The 20,784-nt window shown below is 46.6% G+C and overlaps 2 protein-coding genes across 3 annotated transcripts in view; one reads left to right on the top strand and one right to left on the bottom strand.

The window, feature by feature from the left end:
• Positions 1-7,368: 7,368 nt before the first annotated feature.
• Positions 7,369-16,207, bottom strand: LOC101783417. 2 transcript variants are annotated; one of them, XM_004954577.3, is made up of 2 exons: positions 15,950-16,207; positions 7,369-7,718 (listed from the first exon to the last, which is right to left on the bottom strand). In XM_004954577.3, the coding sequence occupies exons 1-2, from the start codon at positions 16,117-16,119 to the stop codon at positions 7,547-7,549; spliced, it is 342 nt and encodes a 113-aa protein (XP_004954634.1). In that variant the 5' UTR covers positions 16,120-16,207; the 3' UTR covers positions 7,369-7,546. The 2 variants fall into 2 exon arrangements, 1 of the variants encoding a protein (XP_004954634.1); XR_002676937.1 differs by lacking the exon at positions 7,369-7,718 and adding an exon at positions 8,961-9,303.
• Positions 16,208-17,722: 1,515 nt separating this feature from the next.
• LOC101763818 (tetraspanin-2) overlaps positions 17,723-20,784 on the top strand; it is an 11,222-nt gene continuing 8,160 nt past the window's right edge. Inside the window, exon 1 of the mRNA XM_004951391.3 lies at positions 17,723-18,342. Within this exon, the coding sequence (XP_004951448.1) occupies positions 17,836-18,342 (507 nt within the window). The 5' untranslated portion in view covers positions 17,723-17,835. The remainder of the gene's footprint in view (positions 18,343-20,784) is intronic.

Below are 20,784 nucleotides of genomic sequence, written 5' to 3' on the forward strand. Positions count from 1 at the left end.
TTCTAGATGGGATGATACATTCACACAACCAACAAAAGTGTCATTATTATTTTGAACCATTCCCATACATGAATCAAATGATACAAGCAATCAAACACGTACACTTTAGAGCCTCTATTGGTGCACTTGGGAATTTCACGGCCTGTTTTGACAACTGCTCTCTTTGTTCAAAATACTTGTAAATTAGAGCTTGTTTTTAAAAAAGGAAATTAGAGCTAGTTTTGGTCAATCTTATCAAACATCTCGCTGTTGATAATATGTCAACATATAAATTGATAGTTAATCAAAGCTTCAAATGTTTACTTAATTAAAGCTTCAAATGTTTGATAAGATCTTGGTCAAGAAGGTTTAAGTATTTGTGACATGAGGGGAGTATTCGTTTTTAGGTGTAGGTCGAGACGGCGTACTTGGCACTTGAGTAATTGCCTAATTGGGCGAAAAGAACCAACATACCTAGCTGTCGAAACTGCATGCGCTTGGGTTGTCCCTGGCCTAGTGGCCTGGGTCTTCCACAGGACACTCACGGGCCGGTTCATGAGTAGACTACTCCTGCTCAGATCAGCAGCTCTCACCTCTCACCATGAGTGTGTCACACTAGCAAAGCTACTAGCAGATCTACCATTTCTTCATCGATCGACCGACCGTGTACCGACACCGTACGTACCCACTCTCGAGAACAAAAAAAAAATATTGCTCCATGGCCTGCCACGTACATTACTGGTAGGTGCTGGTACCACAACAACAAAAAGAAAGCAACAGTTGCAACCGGTGCGCGGCGAGTGGTTAACAGTTTGGTTTGGCTTAATCAGGGGTCGCTTGAATAGGCCGCCGGTGCCAGTGGCTGGAAGCTTAATTAGCTTGGCGTGCTAATTAAGACGGCCATTAATGGAGCTCGACGAGTACATTGTACATTTTCTTAAACGAACCAGTACACTGTACACTGTCCGGCAAGTTGGGTGGTCATGGCCATGGACGCCTGTAGCTACAACGGGAAAGGTCACCAGGACTGTTACCAAAAGGATGGATGTTCATAACACCAGCCGCCGGCAATGCAGATGGAAACGCAATCTGATCGATCCAGAGCGTGTGGTCACTACTCACGATTCTTCAGGGCGGGTCGCTTGAATTGGTCGGCGGTGACCCTAATTTTTAGTTTAAAATTAGGGTCTTTGTTGTACTTAACATGCGCATGCATAGTTTATCTTAGATACTCTAAGCTTTTTAGTTCGGCTCTGCAACCGCAACCATAGTGATCCACGCATAGTTCTCTACATCCTTATCCGTCATCATTGAGAAGTTCAAGTAAGCAAGGACACGTGAAGGAAAGGTATTACGACAACACAGAAGATAAGACTTTAACATACACTGGAAAACGCGACTTTAGTCCCGGTTGGATAGGATCATAGATCCCGAAAATCCAACCAGGACTAAATTTTCGAGACACTAGGACTAAAAACGTTCAAAAAATAAAAAAAAAGGCGGCACCGCCACCATAGGCCTGGCTGCCCGCAGCCTGCCCGCGTCCGCTCGCTCGCCTACACCCAGCTCGCCACGCCGCCGCTGGAGGCCCGACCGCCCGCGCTAGCTCGCCACGCCAGCTCGCCCGCCCCGCCTGCGCTTGGAGATAAGGACCTGCACCTGGAGATAGAGATAGGAGAAGAGATAAGATAGAAAGGGAGAGGAGCAGAGAAGAAGATAAAAGTGTGGAGAGAGAGGAGAGACCGCGTGAAAGGGTTTTGTCCCGGTTGGAAACACCAACCGGGACAAAAGGTTCTCCTTTAGTCCCTGTTGGAATTACCAACCGGGACTAGGGGGTCTTTTATCCCGGTTGGTGTTTCCAACCAGGATAAAGGGGGGAGTCGGTGCAATTTTTTATAGCCGTTACAACCGGGACTAAAGGAGGAGATTTAGTCCTAGTTGATCTTTACAACCGGGACTAAAACCCCCCCTCCCCCCCCCAGTGGTGGCCTTCGGTGCCTCATTTTTGACCCAGGACTAAAGATACTTTAGTCCTGAATCCAATGTTAATCGGGACAAAAACACCTGGATAGAAGGTCAGTTCTCCAGTAATGATATTCTATCAAAAAAGATAAAAAAGGGTTAAAGACGATGTCGTCCTAAAAAAAAGGGCAATCAGCGGCTTAGAGATCAAGCATGGTGTCACGATGTATTTGCTTGTTAGCGTGCACCAAGAATCGGCATGTTCGCGTTGCCTCCTTTGTGCCAAATTTCATCCCTACACAATATTTTCAATGCTTCCACGTGCAGTTTGTTTTGTGCATGGCCTTGCAGCCATTGCTCGTTTCGGGTCCCAGCACAGTACCTTTTTGTTGTCGCAATCTTATTTTACAATTACTAATTTGAGACTCCTTTTGAAACCTTTAGATGAAGTCACCGAGGATTACTAGGTGGACACTCTAGAAAAAGAGAGGGATCCTAGAAATTTCAAAAAAAGCAAAACATCTAACCATCAATCGGTACACTCAAATCATTATAGCCATTGGATCTATTATGTTTTCTAAAAAATTACCCACCTATACCATTATAAAAATAGTCTAAAATAACATCCTAAATCTATGTCTAAATTACCCACCTCTACCATTATATAAAATTAACTAAAGTAACCCCCATCTCTACCAAAATTACCCACTCATGCCATTATAAACAATATTTAAAATAACTCCTTAAATTTTAAACTAAACTACCCACACTAATACTTAAAAAAACTTAAAGTAACCCTTTAAATTTGCATCTATATTACCTACATATGCCATTATTAAAAATAAAATGAGGTAACCCTACGTTTGAATCCAATCACCTTAATTAAAAATATACAACAATTTATGAGTCTAATCGTCTATTTCTTACACTATTGGTATATGATATAATAACTAAGGTATATACGCATGATGTGTATCCATATTTATAAAGATATAGAGCAAGTGATGAGAATATAGGTTTCTATGTTAAAATTATAGCTCAAACTTAGAGTCCATTAAATAAATTCAAGCGCATACCTGCGATACAAAGTGAAAAGTTAAAGATTATAAATGTGGATGAAAATATTATAGAGTAATTACTAACTAAAATCTATCACAATTGGATGAAGATAATAAGTATATATCTATATAAGTATTGTGTTCGAATGTTTAACAAATCAGATGTAGTTCATGGTAATAGTTTTGTAGCAATGTGGTCTCTTTTTTCACTGGAGACTCCGCATTACAAATGCTAGGAAAAAAGACAAATCCTAAAAATTCTCAAATAAATCAAAAACATCAAACACCAATCCTGTAAACTCTAATAATCATAGTCATTGATCTATTATAGTTTCTAAAAATTTACCCACCACTATCATTATGAAAATATTCAAAATAAACTCTAATTCTATATCTAAATTACTAAGGTAAGTCATTATAAAAAATAAATCTAAAGTAACCAATAATCTTCATCCAATTTACTCATATATCATTATAAAGCATAATTTAAAATATCATTCTAAAATTATATCATAACATAAAGTAAACAACTAAATCATAATCTAATTATCTTCATGCACATCATATAGATATGTCCAAAAGTAAACTGATTCTAAATTACCTATTTATATTATTGTTAATATAGAAATACTAAGTTATAGTATATACACATGATGAGTGTCAGCAGTTAGATCATTTATACATGTATGTGAGGAATTGATGAAAATATTGATTTTTATGCTAAACACAATGTATGGAGGTGCAATACAAAATAAAAAAAAGTGTGAATGTAGATCAAAAGTTTAAAGAGTAATTACTAATTAAAAATCAATCACAACAGGATAAAGTAAGTACATATCTATATGAGTATTACGTTGAAATATTAAAAAAATGAGAGAGTAGTAGGTTAACAATTTTAATTATTATTTAGGAGTTTAATTTCTAAATAATTTTCAAATTCAATAACTTTTAAAAACGGTAACCCGTGCGGGAACTAGTAGACAAAAATGGCGTACAGGACAATCAGGCCAGCGCAAAGCAAGTAAATGAAGAAGTCTGTACGTACCTGCCATATGACACGCGGGTGCCGGCTTGTACTTTAAGCAAGGCTACTGTACCCACAAGGAATGCATGCCTCCTGCGTGAAGAAAAAAAGTTGTTCGCTCTAACGTGACAGGCTTAATTCGAAGTAGATAGATATTTCAATGTTCTAACGTGTAAGATTCAACACACACATATCTAATGGAACCCCAATCAAAAAGGGATTGTACATGCATGTTCTAACTTGGTGCTCTTGTGTTACAAACAAGCTACAAGATTTTGACCCAACACTTAAAGTAACACTACACTAAATAAACCTGATAAGAACCCTTTTACTATACCAGATAAGAACCTTTGTGGCCCTAATCTGTGTTGAGTTTGGAGGTTAACATGAACATTACCTCTCAATCATCTAGTCCAAAGATCAACAATTTTGAAACAAAAGCAAGCTTCCTGAAGAAAAGGCTTGAAACACAAGCCGGTCACTGTCAGGAACCATGTAATGCCCTGAGGACAGATGTTGTCCCCATGAATGCTCAGCGGCTCAGTGCTATCACCGTCATGCTGTTGTTTGCTAGATCAATGAGCACAAAGGAATTGTGAGCTTTTGAGGAATTGACAGGTTCAGGGGATATCTAAAGACTTCGACAGCACGAGAACATCATCAACTGCAGAATGTGCAGGTGCAAAACTTGACCTTAAAGCCCGCTAAGGATTGGGAACGGAAACGTCAGATGCCCAGCTCACATTTAATCTTTATTAGGACAGATAATACTAGTCATTAATCAAGAAAGACTTCATGAAATTCGCTATCCAATATTAAGAAAATAGTGGTCAGCCTAGAATCAATCATTAAGGAGGACTTGAGTAAAATGTTATGATTCTTTGTATAATGAACATCTTTGTATTAGAAAGGTCAAACAGCAAATTAAAATGTTACAATTCCTTTCACAGGATAAAGAAGAGAACATTTCATATAATGAACAAAGTTATCATAGCTATTACTCTTATTACCTATGTTCTTGGTATAAATCATCGAACATTATTCTACAAAAGTACAAAGGTACAAAGCCCTCTTGTATTGCTGCCCCCATGTTACTCCACTACAAAAGTACAAAGGACGCGTGAGTACTTCTGACCACGGAAAATGCTCTTTCTTGTTGTTTAACCTCGCCTTGGGTACAGTTCCTTCCTAGACTCTAGCTGTCTGGTGGCCTTGATAGAGGTACCTAACAAAAACAGCACTGTACCAACTCCCAATCTTGCTCTGTTATCCATTTATTTCAAGCCAGCTAGATATCTTTGTTATAACCGTGGTTACTGATATCTTAAACTTTTACTTTTCATATTCAAGTCCTTGTTTTATCTCTTTCAAGCACAACTGACTTGACAAATGACAAATCATCTCTGAAGTCTGAATTTCTGGGCACCTTTTTGCTGGACCAATATAGAACTCTAGAAAAACTTACGTGGTCCTCAGTAAACATTTCAAGCACTTCTTGTTTCAGTACCCAGTCCCAAGTTACAAAACCCAAAACGAATCGTGCACCTCACAAGTGTCTCTCTCGATTCAATACAAAACCAACTACAGATTGGCAGTTGTTCTTCCCAAAATTGGCACATTACTGTATGATGTAGCTGCCAAAAGAGAAGGTAGAAAGTGCAAGCTTGATCACAAGGAACCCAACCGTATGGAGTACGCATTACATGAACTTATAGAACTTATAGGAGCATGGTCTTGCGTGATACTTAAAACAATAGGGGTAGAACAACTGAACTGAACGGAGCACTACTCTATTAGTGTATGGGTTTGAGCAACCAAAAAAGTATGTGAACTGTCCATCTATGCCTCTATGTGCCCTTTCTGCCGAACTCTCTAGCTTGCACGGGGCGCTATGCACCCTTTTGTAATTTCCTATCTGATCAGCCTTATCATCCATATCTTAGCTCATGCTACTCTTAACGGAATTTAGTTAAACCAATATAGACCAAGATACCAGGAAACATAGGCGAAAGAATATGTACCAGCAAGGGGTCCAGGAAAAGGTTATCTCACGCAGCTGCAGTCCATTTGTTAGCAACTAGCCTCATGTAATTTCCTTTCTCATCATCAATCGTTGACGACCTCGCATCCATTTTCTTCTGTAAGATCATTATAACATGCAAAGCAGGCACCCACTTCACAGTTCCAGAAACCCCATCTTTCAACAAGGTATTGAGCATCAAGTTTTAACCTTGCTCGCCTGTATAGAAACTGGGATTGCTGGATAGGAATCTGAAATCTGAACAACCAATTAATTACTGAGTTCCAGTTACTTGACTTCCGGTTCCGTGTCCATATTTCCAGACCAGCACGGTAACAGTCACGCATAGATTTAAGAGTAAATTCTTATCAGGTGAGTGCAGATTGATCCAACAACTTATAAAATGTTCAATCTAGTACAATAACTTAACAGGTGGGTGTAGATTAGTCCAACAACTTGTAAAATGCTCAATTTAGTTCAATAACTTAGCAAATAGGTGCACATACAGTCCAAACATTACAACGATAATGTATTAAACAAAGTAGATGGAGTACATGTGAATTTTCCTCCAATCAATTATTATTATTTTTTGTTGATAAAGTCATTGATCATGACCAGTTTGTTGCTTCTGAATTATGTACATAACTTATTTGTTCATTAGAATTGAATCAAATTTAGAATGATGCCATTAGCATTACTGAAAAACTAAAGTACATAAGAGAGACAGTGAGACAGTGGGACCTTAGATTTTCTTCTTTGCTTCTGAACTGTAGAGAAAAATATATGTTTCTATTATTTTAGCTCATTTTTACTTTCTAAAGAAGTGCATGTATTGGAATTTTTTAGCTGAAAAAGCAAATAATCAAACATGTAAAAATAGTGGGGGTGAACTTATTAATATTGAATATGAAATCAAATATTCCTAATTAAAATTAAATCATTGTACGAAGGCATAACATTAATTCTAAACATTGGAGGTTCTGGTCCTGGCTGAATACATTACCATTTCGACATGAATGTCAATGGTCAAATAATATTTAATAACTTGTTACGACGCGGATATACTCTGATCTTGCCTTAGCAAATATGTTGCTTGTTATATCACTTTGACTGTAGAGCACCAATTTACCAATTTATTGCACTAAATTAAGAATTTTCAAGTTTTTTGACCAATGTGCACCCAACTATTAAGTTCTCTACTAGATTGAGCGTTTTACAAGTTTTTAGACTAATATACACCTACCTGACAAGTTACTGTACTAGATTGAGCATTTTACAAGTTGTTGTATGTGCAATTTACTTTAGATTTAACACATTCTCCGAAGCATCAAACACAACAGCACCCAAAGGATAGGTATGTAGTTGCCATAGCTGACAGTAGCTACATGGTTCATCCAACAAACCCCCCCTCAGACACCCTAATGCAAACGATCCAAAGCTTTGGGTTCCAAAGCAAGCCGATGTGCCAGCCCTTCATTCGTAATAGCGCATATAGCCAACAAGTCAGCATCTGATGAATACAGAAAATGCCAGATATGGCATGTCCATGCTCAAGCTGTTCATCCACTGCTTTCGATCCAGGGGTTTCCTTTTGCCCTTTTCAACTGCATACTTGCCTTCACAGAGGCTGGACTGTACCCTTAAAATCATCTTCCCGTGAGTGACACCCCACCAACTGTAAATCAGTAGAACAAATGCACATCCTATAAGGATAACATGCCATACAACACATTCTAGCTGGAAACTTCCTCATCTAGCCAACAGCAGTTATTACAGGGCATCCAACAAAGAAAATATCTGACAAAGTGGCATGAAGCTATTTGCTGGTTGGGTAAGGGGGTGTTTGGATACACCATGCTAAAGTTTAGCACCTGTCACATCGGATGTTTGAATGCTAATTAGGAGTATTAAACATAGGCTAATTACAAAACTAATTGCACAGATGGAGTCTGATTCGCGGGGCGAATCTATTAAGCATAATTAGTCCATGATTTGACAATGTGGTGCTACAGTAACCATTTGCTAATGATGGATTAATTAGACTTAATAGATTCGTCTCGCGAATTAGCATAGGGTTCTGCAATTAGTTTTATAATTAGCTCATGTTTAGTCCTCCTAATTAGCATCCAATGTGACACTGCTAAAGTTTAGCACCTAGTATCCAAACACCCCCTAAGTGCTGACTGTAGTAGATCCCTGGGACCTTACCTTAGGGGGGTGTTTGGATACCACCTGCTAAAATTAAGCACCTGTCACATCGGATGTTTGATACTAATTAGGAGTATTAAACATATGCTAATTACAAAACTAATTGCACATATGGAGTCTAATTCGCGAGACGAATCTATTAAGCCTAATTAGTCCATGATTTGACAATGTGGTGCTACAGTAGCTAATGATAGATTAATTAGACTTAATAGATTCGTCTCGCGAATTAGCCTCCATCTGTGCAATTAGTTTTGTAATTAGCTTATATTTAGTCCTCCTAATTAGTATCCGAACATCTGATGTGACACTGCTAAAGTTTAGCACCAAACACCCTGCTACTTTAGCACCAAACACCCTGCGAAGAGCAGCCGAGACAGCATAGAGGCTTTTCCTCCGCTATCATAACAACCATGGCAATGACCTGCCACACACACTGATCCTGCCTGCAAAAAGTACCATGCAACAGTGCATTCCCACTGCAAACCTAAGGCCTTGTTTAGTTGCCCAACTTTAGAGATGCAAAATCACTGTTGTAGCACTGTAGCACACTGTAGCGTTTCGTTTGAATTTGTGAATTATTGTCCAAATATTGACTAATTAGGCTCAAAAGATTCGTCTCGCAAAGTACAACAAAACTGTGCAATTAGTTTTTGATTTCATCTACATTTAGTACTCCATGCATGTACCGCAAGTTTGATGTGATGGGAAATCTTCTTTTTGCATAGTGTCAAAGTTGGGAGTTTGGGAGAAACTAAACAGGCCCTAAAGCACTCTCTGTAGTGTGCAATAAGCATCGAGCTGTCGTGAAATCAGATCGCTCTGGATAACATGTCTGGTAAATGCAATCAGCACTTTATCTTTGCTTTGCTTGAGTACCGTATAAGGCAAGACAATATTGATGGATGAGATGGACAAAGGCTAGTTGCCACCATGCATGGACCACCAACACAACTTTATCGCAACAAAGGCCAGCTACCAGGACCAGAACAAGGCCAGTAGTAACAGATCCATTGTTAGTAACTCAGGACCCGCAGACAAGGAAGATGACAGAACTGCATGGAAACAAGCTTTGTGTTATTGGTTACTCATGACCATTTTTCCTTGGCAGATCTCAATATATAAGGAAGACCAAATCAGAGACATCATAAGAGCTTTTGCTCTAAATTGATCCCGATCTTGTAGCAATGCAGACACAAGCACTGTCAGCTCAACTTGCTGCGAAGCGGGGACAGAGAACATTTCCAATCATAAAATAGCTTCACTTGATCTCCATCCATTTAGAAGCTCCGAATTTTCCACAAATTGATTATACTTTGAACATATATAATTAAAAAAAACAAGTATAACAAATATACTGTTAGACATGTGTATGTGTTGTGTGCATGTAGAGCCCTTAGCGTGTACGCCACGACTAGGGCCAGCTACTGCCGTGGCCTCTTAATTAGTATTAGGCAAGGATACCCTGAGATTGGTTCTATTTCTATAAACCTCTCTCAGGAGCTGCCTATATATCGTTGTACCTATTGTATAACCTAATCAATCTATTATTTCACGCAATCTCTATTGCTTTCATGGTATTACGAGTCCGGGTTTCTCCCGTTCTTGCTTCCGTAACCTAGCGCACCGCCGTTGGTGCTGCTTCTGTGCGGTCTCTTCGCGCCCAACCAGCGCGCCCTAGCCGGCGCTGCTAACCCCGCGCACGTCCTTCATGCTGCGCCTATGGCCGGCTCCCTGCCGCCCGCCGTCGCCGAGACCTCCGCCGCCAACGCCAAGCGTGATGGTGTGGATGCCGAGGCCGCCAAATGCGCTGAAGAAGAGCACCAAGCACGCAAGTCTGCACGTGCCGCTGCCCTCGCCCGCGCCATCAAGGCTGAGGAAGAGGCCGCCGCCGCTACGTAGGAGCGCGACACCGCTACTGCTCACCTCCGCGACACCCTGGCACGCGTCGCCAAGGAGTGCAAGAGCGCCCCGCCTGGCTTTAAGGAGGACGCTGCCGCCGCCGCCGCCTCTGCCATCTCCGGTCAGGCGCCCAACGACGCCCATCAAGCCATGCTCCTGCACGAAGCTGTTCCCATCTTGAATCTGCAGGCCCAAGCCTTTGCTGTGTAGAATATCCGGAGTCTCATCCCCGTCATCCTCGACATCACCTCCTGTAACTACGCATGGTGGCGCGAGCAGCTCCTCCTCACCGTCGGCAAGTACTTCATGCAGGACCATGTCCTTCACGACGTGCCCGCTCTCGCCTCTCCAGATTGGGGGGCGCAGGGACTGCGTCGTCCGGTCTTGGCTCTACGGCACCATCGCCAACAACCTCGTTGACATCGTCATGGAGCACAGCGCCACCGCCCGTGCCACCTAGCTTGCCACTGAGACCTAGTTTCTCGTCAACTGGGAGACACGTGCCCACTACCTCGACGCCCAATTCCGCAACTTCTTCCAAGACGATCTGTCCATCATGGATTACTGCAGGCACTTCAAGGGCATGGCGGATGCCCTAGGTGATCTTGGCAAGCAGGTCTCCGACCACACCCTCGTCCTCAACATCATCCGCAGGCTCAACGAGAAGTTTGCCATTGTTGGCCGCGACATTAGGTGCAACTGGCCTCTCCGCACCTTCCTAGAGGCTCACAATGATTTGCTCCTTGAGGAGCTCATGATGGCAAATCCTGCTTCGACTCCGTCTACGGCGCTCCTCATCGGCACCAGCCCCGAGCTTTCCTCCTCCTTCTCGCGCACCCCTGGATCCCACCAATCTGCTGGTCGGACCAACAACAATTCCGAGGGCGGCAAGGGAGGGAACTCCGGGTCCTCCAGCAGCACCTCCTCCAAGCAGAAGCAGGGCAAGCGTGGTGGCCAGCCGCACCAGGGCGACGGTGGCAAGGCCCCTGCCGGCCACAACTCCAACGCCCAGGCTTCTGCTCCAGGCATGGCACAGGAGGGTAGCGGTCCCTGGCCTTCCTTTTGGAACTCGTGGACGGGTACAATCCAGATGTACCCGAGTCCACGGCAGCATCCCACCGCCCCCCTCCGGCCTGCCGCGCCCCCTCAGCAAGCTCTTTTGGTGCAGCAATAGGCCTTTCTCGCTTAGCAACAGGCCTTGCACACCCAGCAGCAAGCGCAACAACATGACCTGCAGGCACCGCTCATGGGCCAGCAGGCACCCTACCTAGGGTAGCAGTCGCCTCAGGTTCCTCCGAGTTTCTACAACCCCATGACAGGCCTGCCTTCCTCCTGGGATCAGCAGTCCCTGGCCTCGACATTCAACACCATGACGCTTAACTAGCCGCAGGCAAACGACTGGCATCTCGACTCAGGTGCCACCTCCCACATGACTTCAGATGCTGGTACTCTTTCGTATTCATCTTACCCGCAGTATCCTTTTCCTTCATCCATTGTTGTCGATGATGGCTCCTTGCTTCCCGTCACGGCCACCGGCGCAGCATACCTTCCCGGTTCATTATCTCTTAATAACATTCTAGTTTCACCTAAGCTTATTAAGAATCTTATTTCCGTTCACCAATTTACCTCTGATAACAATTGTTCTATTGAATTTGATCCCGCTGGCTGTTCTATGAAGGATCTGGAGTCTCAGAAGCTGATCATCAGGTGCCCTAGCACTAGGGAAGCGCACTGGGCCACTCTACCCTTTGCGGTTCCCCACTGCTCACACCCTTGCCACCATCTCCACCCCCTCGGTGTGGCATCACCGTCTTGGTCATCCTGGTCATGAAGTTTAGTTCAAAGTTGCTTCTGCAGTTCCCTTTCGTAATAAAGAACTCAGCTCTATTCGTCGCACGTGGTCTTCGACGAGACATCGTTCCATTTCTCTAAGCACAATTCACCTCCAGGACTGGACGATTTTGAGTTTTTGTTGGATCCTGTTGACCATGTGCCGGCACCTCTTGGTCCACCATGTTATTTGTCACCTGCAGGACCCCTCCACGACGTTTCCGCACAGCCACGTGCGGCTGTGAACCCTCCATCGACGCCGGGCGCCTCCTCCAGCACGCCCCTGCCGGCGCCCTCCAGCGGCCTCGGCACATCACTCTCCAGTGCGCCCCCCGACGTGCCCTTCGCCGCATCTCCGGTGATGCAGCCCACGGCACCCCCCTGCTTCCCCACCATGACCCGGGGCTACCTCGGCTCGGTCTTTCCTTGTGCAGGCCTGACGGCGCCCTCCGACACGCCAATGGCGGCTCCCTCTCCTGCGGCTGGCCCTGCATTGGCCACTGCCAACCGCATGCCTTCCCCACCCACACAGGTGGCTGGTCCAGCCACTCTACGGCCGGTTGGGGCTCAGCCCTTTCACGATCCCATCTAGGTCTACTCTCGACGGGCGATCCATAGGCCTATCACCCCGCCACGTTCACCCGTCGCCCTTGCTGCTCCACCTCGGTTTCTTGCAGGTGCATTTCCCGTGCGGCCCGTGACGAATCAGCATGTCATGACCACGTGCGGGAAATATGGCTTTCGACTACCAGCTCTCTATCACACTGCACCGTTGTCTCCGGTTCTGCGCACTTACCGCGGTGGTCTTGCTGATCCTAATTGGTAGTAGGCGATGCAGGAGGAATTTGATGCCCTTTTAGCCAATGGCACATGGAATCTCATCCTACGTCCTCCTAAGGTCAACATTGTGACAGGCAAGTCGGTTTTTAAGCACAAATTTCAGGCTGACGGTTCTCTTGAGCACTATAAAGCACGATGGGTTCTACGCAGTTTCACACAGCGTCTAGGCATTAACTTCGATGAGACATTCAGTCTTGTGGTGAAGCCTGCTATAGTGCACACGGTTCTTTCTTTGGCGCTCTCCAGACATTGGCCTATTCAGCAACTGGATGTGAAGAACGCCTTTCTTCATGGGACCTTGACTGAGATAGTTTATTGTGCTCAACCCGCCGAATTTGAGGATTCAACTCATCTTGACTATGGTTGTATGCCCCGCGTTGTTGACGCAAAATCTGAACATTAGGCTTCTGCGTTGAATAACAGAGAGGACCTGGCAGATCTGCTTAACTCCAGTGCAGGCTCCAAATCGGCTCACGAGTGGTGCAAGGCGTGCCAGTCAATTTGATCTAAAAATTGATAAGGTAAACATTAAATTCCTGAGCCAATTGGTGGCGAAGCCTTTCGAACTCATGGCTAGGCGTTCTTGGAATAAACACCACAAAAGATAGATTATTCAATGTAATCATGCGGTGTAAATAAATAAAGCATTAGTGGCATGTGCCATCAGCTATATCAGCCGATGGGCTAAGATAAAGCATTGTAAAGGAATAGCCATAAAAGGATCCCATGCTAACCATGCGCGCACCAAATAGACTAACAGATCTAGTCGATGTCTTAATAAGTGTAATTGAACTTAGGCAAGGTAACACAAATGAGAGGGCATTGACATCAATCTATTAGCCTAAGAGATTAGAACATAGCAAACAAGAACCTCTTGCCTACCGCTTACGAGCTAATTAAGCTAATGGAATCCTAATTAATGTGATGATAGTGTAATTGAACTTGGATAAGGTAACACGGTGAGAGGGTATTAACTTCGGCCCACTAACTTAGTCAAACAAGCTCGCGGCAGCAAGGCCTCGTATGCGCCCCTATCGGCTCAATGACATTACCATGCTTCTAAGAGAAACGGATAAAACCCAACCGAAGCATTGGCTCTCTACAGTAGCGTACTGATATCAAAGGCCCGACGGTTAGCAATACAAGGGTCAAGGGTAAAGATCTATCGGACCTAGCATATATAAAGTAGTAAAAGCATGCAAGATCTACCAGCTGATACGATCTGATAACTGTGAACGTTTAAATAAGGCAAGAGAGCCGATGAAGACCACCTAACCAGATCTAAGCCGTTCGATAACTTTGAGCAACCGTCGAAGACAAGTAGAATATTGGATAAAGTCTAGAAAGTTCTACTTGAAATCCAAGATAACTCGATAACTAGCCACAAAACTGAATATCAGAGTATAAGACTTAACTTAGAAAGTTCTAATAGAGGCCATGATGACCGGTGTTGATGGTCATTAAGTACAAAATATGACCGTCGATATACTCAAGAATAAAGCAGGATTGGCATTTCTTACACACATATTTGGTTTCAAATAATGTAGTTCCACTTGTCCTTAGAGAATATTTGGTTGTAGGTGAATAAGCACAGAAGGATGGAGAGAGCACCCTCTGTGGATCCGAGAAACATGCTTCTGACTAATGGGAGGTTGCCACATGTGCATCCTATGGATTGAAGGGCCCACAAACTACTACAACCGCCTTAATCCATCGGATAACGCACACAACCGCCATTGGGACCCACCAAGTGGTCACCCGGAGAAAGGCAGTTGCGAGGGGGGCCCACATGGGGTTAGCCGAACCAGGGGTTCGGCCGAGCCACCCTTGTCCCCTCTCGTCTCCAGCTTCCATGAGCCGCCCTTGTCCCCTCTTGTAAATTAGCAATAACTTTGCTGGGCAGAACCAGTACAGGTATTGTCTCCCCATGTGTGTCTAGATGCATAGGCCTAAGTTCTATACAGTGTGTACATATGTTATGCTTGTATGATCTGTGCAGCGTAGAGAAAATACAAATGAACCTAGAACTAACTCGTAGTCCTTCTCCCTAACTTAGTTATCTTGAGATGAATCATGTGTGTGTCACACTATCTATCTATCTACCTTACCTCTGTCTTGAGTATTGTCTCTATCCATCTATGGTATACTCATATGCATAGTAAACTCTTTTGACCTACCCGCCTTCCTTTGGTAAATACGATATCCTTGGGAATACTCTTGGGTGAAATGCTACAACGGTATATCTATGCACTTGCGGATTTATTCGTGATCGTTCAATATACCAACAAGTACTTCCAGTGCTATTGCCGCGGAAGGCACTGGTTAAAAGTTTTTACTTTGTACATGTTATATTCATAGTTGGTAGATCCTTACTCAAGCAGGCTAACCTTGATATGTCTTCTCTATCTTTGATGTGAAGATAGGTAGTGTATGACTGATTTCGACTTGCCATATCAGATTATGGAGTTTAACATGGATCTATTGCTAACACAGTTAAATCACCGTATAATTGAACAGATGTGAACAGATGCAGATCTATTGGCATCTAGACAAGAACTTGAATATTCATAGTTGAAGCATTTGAACTTTGAACTCATAGCTTTCGCCCCCGCACCCCAATGAGAAGATGACAGCTTAAAGTCCAATACTCCAATTACCCCAATTGAGATCTCAACTACAAAATTGAACTACGTTTCGCTAATATTCACTGATACTGCAGTGAATGAGTAATGCCAATATTGATTCGGAAGTTCCAGAATTCCGAAATGTGGTTGCACAAGCATTATAAGCATGATTAACTCCGCCCAAATAGAACCAACCAATGATCGACGCAAGCAACCCCCATTACTGCTTGGCTGTACCGACACTGATTCGCTAGATAGAAACAGAGAAGCACAAGCCCGACAGCTAGTAACGCTAGGATGAATCAACAGGCGCGATCGACTTCCAATCAAGTCGGAACTTGCATCAAGCACGCCACTCGCCACGCCCGACGAAAGCACGCGTCCCACCGACCGATCCAGCACAACCCGGACTGGATCCCCAGCGAGCCGGGCAGACAGGGGCAGACGACGAGCGCGGCTGGGCGCTCAAGGTCCTAGCGCCGTGAGCAAGGGGAGGAGGGCTCACCAGAAGCGGGAGGTGCAGACGAGCACGGCCCAGTTGTTGTTGTGCATCGCGGCCGCCGCCGCGGAGGAGGAGGAGAAGGCGAGGAGGAGCACGGGCAGCAGTAGCGCCTTGAGGGGGGTGACCGCGCGAGGGGGCCGCGATGGCTTGCGGCTCCATCTGCCGGACGCCATGGAAGCTGCTTCTGGTCGGGGCTCGGGGAGGAGGAGAGAGCGAGCTCGCCGGGGCCGGCGCACGCGACGACGCTCTCGGCTCACACGCGACTGGGAGGGCCACGGCGAACCGGTTTAGAGATGGGCCCAAGAGGGCCGGAAGCGGTGCTGGTACGACGAACGGGCCGTGTTGAGAAAGAGTTGCACCGGGCCTGGGCCTGTAGCGTTCCGTGGGCTCGGCCCCGGTACCGTTCGGCGCGCCGACGCTTCTTTTCTTTCATTCCCATAGCCGGCCATGGATGATGCTACGTGGAGTAGAAACGGACAACGGGGGACAACTGGACAAGGACAAGCGCGGTAGGGGCTCCCACTGGCGCGTGTCGAGTTCGCCATGTGCCTTCACGCAGATCCCTGACCTGTCGACCTGAGATCCATCGTGCTCGCGGGCAGAGAAAGAACACGTACGCATGGCGATGGCGAAACCAAGCGCAGGCAGAACGCCCGACGACACAACGTTTCCTCTGCTTTGTTTATGCACATGCAGAGAGGAGAGCCTTCTTTTGACGTCTTTTACGTCCAGGCGAAAAGGAGCGGGAAAACAGAACCCTTTTACGGCTTTTTTACGTCTGGACGAAAAAAATATGCGGAAAAACAAAGCGTGGCGCCAGCGCGACGTGAGTTCTAGAGAGGAGAGGAAGAAGAAGCCATGGCGCGGACGGAAGCACACAGCGCCACCATCCACCTGGCCCTGGCAGACGGCAACAAGTGCTGCACCCTTCGTACTTTGAGACATGCATGTCCTTCAACCCAACTCTTCGTTCTCGTGATCTCGTTGTCCCGCCGGTTGACTAGCTAACCACTCAAAGTTTGACTGAATGGAACAAGTAGAATACGCAAAAACTGATTGAAAATTCGAAACGAACAGCTCTGAGCTCGTCTTCTAGCGAGGAACAGAACAAAGATCGAGTTGAAACTTAACACGCTCGCTCGTCGCAGCATGAGTTAAAAAATTAATAATAAAGATTGCAAATATAAATTTTGATATACGTGCACGCTATAAATAAAAACGGAGGAAATAGTACTTCCTGTAAATCATTTTAAGTTTTTTGAAAAGTCAAAATATATGAAGTTTGATCAAATTTATAAATAAAGCACTAGTATTTATAATGCCATAAGTTACATTAGTTTCTTCAATAAATATATTTTTATATATATTTTTATAGTATATCTATTTGATGGTATAAATTTTTGTGATCCTCTCTATAATCTTGATCAAATATAAAATAATTTAATTTTTTTTAAAAAAAATAAAATGACTTACGAGATTTTGGAACGGTGGGGAGACGGAGTAGCCAACAACACACAGCTGCTCGCTGCTGTTCCCGCGGCCGTGTGAACGCGCTAATCTCTCGCTCACACGTGTGGCATGCCGCGTACAAGCAAGCCGACCAATCCCACGCCCACGCGTATAGATAACACTTACACGCACGCACAAATTCGTAACGTCGGCAGTGGGCCACCCCCGAACAAATCCCCTCCCGGACCCACACGTCAGCCTCCCCCGAAACCCTCGCCACCTTTCCCCAAAGCTCCCAAACCACCCTTTTTATTCCCATCGCCCATCCTCCGGGGCATCCGGGCATCGCCATTCGCCAGCCACCACACCACCACCACTCCACTCCAGTGCGTGTCCACCCCCGCGCCGCGCCGGCAGCCCGAAGAGCCAGCCAGCCAGCCATGGCGGTGAGCAACAACATCACGGCGTGCGTGACGCTACTGGCCCTGATCTGCGCGGTGCCCGTGATCGCCTCGGGGATCTGGTTCGCGTCGGCGCAGGGGGACGAGTGCGCGCGCCTGGCGCGGTGGCCCGTCGCCATCCTCGGCGGCCTGCTCCTCCTCGCCGCCCTCGCGGGCTTCGTCGGCGCCTACTGGAACCGCCGCCGCCTCCTCGCCTTCTACCTCTTCGCCATGGCCGCGCTCATCGTGCTCCTCATCGCGCTCCTCGTCTTCGCCTTCGCCGTCACCCGGGGCTCGGGGGCGTACCCGGTCCTGGGCCGCGCCTACGACGACTACCACCTCGACGGCTTCTCCATGTGGCTCCGGGGGTACGTCTCCGACGACCCGGGGAGGTGGGAGAAGATCAAGGCGTGCCTCGTCGTCTCCGACACCTGCAAGAAGCTCGCGCGGCAGGCCGCCTTCGTCAACGCCGAGCAGTTCTACCAGTCGCACCTCTCGCCGCTACAGGTAATTGCTTCAGCTCACTGCCACTCTCGAGTCCTGTCCTGTCCTGTCCACACATTTTCCGTTCGGCTGGCTGCAAAGCAGCCACCTGCTGCTGCGGCAGAGAGCCAGCTGCTGCTGCGGCAGAGAGCCGTGCTGCAGCTGCTTGCTCGCTGCAAAGCCGAAGCAGCCAGCACCTCCTTATTACTGTTGATTGAGCTCATGAGATTAATTTATCGAAAATTTCTTATTAGTACTTTAAAAATTAAAATGCAGTACAAGCTGTGAACTAGTAGTAGAAATAGTTTTGTTCAAATGCATTTTTTTTTGCCAACATTTGAAAGGAGTTGCCACTTTGAACATACATTGGTAGGTACATTACCTAGCGACACTTAACTGAAGCAAAAAGGGAAAAAGGAAAGGAATTATTTTTTATGCTTTATTAGGATCAATCAATCTCAATCTGGAGCCCTCCAGAGATGCTAGATGGTAGCACTACTAGAAGGGGTATGGAGGAATCAGGTGGCAAACTTTGTGACGGGGATTAGAAAAGGATGCGGTTAATCATGGGCATCTTTACCGTCACTGTGGCGTGGGCCTGCTCACCTTTCGCCACCCCGCAAACGCCAAATGGTCTAAAGAGGCGTCCATGTGTAGGTCCATACTATAATTAAACTTTTTGTGGAGCGAATCAGAAACTGATACAGACACCGGAACATAATTTCGTGGTGGGCGATTTCTTGGCCGGGAAAATGCCCTTTTGTGTCTTTGTTGAACTTTATTAAGGGTTTTATCAGCCTTTTAAAGCCTCCTTGGTTAAACCCCATCTCAAACTTGGAAGAATTCCCTCGGAAAATTCATATGAAATTCCGGTGCCGTAAAGGCGCTGCAACTGAGGATTTGTGTATTCTCTCCGAGATGCCTTGTGTTTGTACAAGTCAAATTTCTCTAATTTTAAGCAAATTAATAGAAGTATACATCAACACACATCACATCAAATTAGTTTCACTATATCCACTATGAAACATGTATTTGGTATCGCAGGTGTTAATGATGTTAGAAAGTTTTCTTAAGACAAAATTACTATTGCATTTCGGGCAAAGGGAGTAGAGATTTCTTGGGGACGCGTTCTAACTTGCAGATAGTGTAACATGGTCGGAGACAAGGGTCATGGGACGGTGCATGGGTGAGTGAGATCAACTGTTGTTAATTGTGTATTTCCGTGTTACTCTATTTCCATCACCTCGCATTCAGGTAGATCAAAAAATGTCCCACCCCCGCCCCCGCCCCCGCATCCCGCCGCTCCGCCACCCCTCGCCGGCGCCGCTAGCCCCGGCGGCGCCGCCCAAGCTCCTCCGCCGACAGACTGACCGCGTCCTTGGCCATACCCCACGAGCCGCTCCACCCCCGTTGCCTCTCGCGTCCAGCCCCCCCCCCTTTTCCCAATCACGCTCCCCCGATCCAGATCTGGATCTTCCGACTCCTGCTCCCGCCGGCCGATCCCATCCGCCCCTACCCTGCTCGCCTCTCTACTGGCGAGAAACCCCTCCTCCCCCGCCGCCTCGCACTCGCCGGGCCGGATCTTGGGAGGATCTCGTCGTCCCGCCCACGCCAGATCCGGTCCCAACCTACGCGGAAGTGGTAAGGCGGGGGGCGACCGCCTTCATCCCGCCGCCTGCCCCGCAACCACCTGCGCCACGCCAGCTCAGATCCACCATCACCATCCCGCCAAGGAGCAGTTACTTCCCTCGCCAACCCCGTCGTCCCCCGAGCGTCGACCAGAGCAGTTATAGCTGCCTGCGTCACCATGCCGCTACGCGGCCAGAGCCGCGGAACCTCGCCTCCAGGATCCGCCACAGATCTCCCCCTGGCGTCACACCCCGCCGGTCAGGCCACCAGAGGAGTAATGGCCTCCCCCTCCGCCGGCCCCCGTCCTCGAGCCCCGAGCACCATCCTCGACGCGACGTCCACTCTGGCTCCGAGCCTGGCTGGACCCGCGTCAGCCGGCGCAAGCGGCGGGAGCGAGGCCGTGCTGCCAGACATTCAAAGCTTTCTTCACCTTTCGCCAACCAACAACCTTCCTCTGCGGCGACCTCTGCTTTCCTCCAGAAGACAAAAGGGCGCTGCTTCAGGTGTCTGGGCCGCGACCACAAGGCTTCCGCGTGCAGGGACCCCATCCGGTGCCTGCGCTGCTTCCGCTCGGGGCACAAGCAACGCTTCTGCCGCCCGGACCCGCGCCCACGGTCTGCTTCCCCGCCGCGACGCCACCCACGCCGTTCGAAGCCGCGCCCTCCGTCGGCCTCTCTCAAGATGGCGTCCGCACGGGTTGGAGACCCGGCTCTGAGGCCGAGTGACGACACGCTGCACATCCCCACCTCCTTCGAGATCGACCACGAGCTTCGGGACTGGGAGGGGAACGCACTGGTCACCTGGCCATGCGTGTCCCCCAAGTACCACTGCAAGACA

Source organism: Setaria italica, chromosome I, assembly GCF_000263155.2.
Source record: "Setaria italica strain Yugu1 chromosome I, Setaria_italica_v2.0, whole genome shotgun sequence".
In the NCBI taxonomy this organism is placed as follows: Eukaryota; Viridiplantae; Streptophyta; class Magnoliopsida; order Poales; family Poaceae; genus Setaria; species Setaria italica.

Bases quoted from the DNA above. Each gene is read 5' to 3' on its own strand.
- LOC101783417 (XM_004954577.3), bottom strand. From the start codon at position 16,119: ATGGCGTCCGGCAGATGGAGCCGCAAGCCATCGCGGCCCCCTCGCGCG. The intron at 7,719-15,949 runs GTGAGCCCTCCT...ACTGATTTACAG, and splicing joins GTCTGCACCTCCCGCTTCTG to TTGGTGGGGTGTCACTCACG.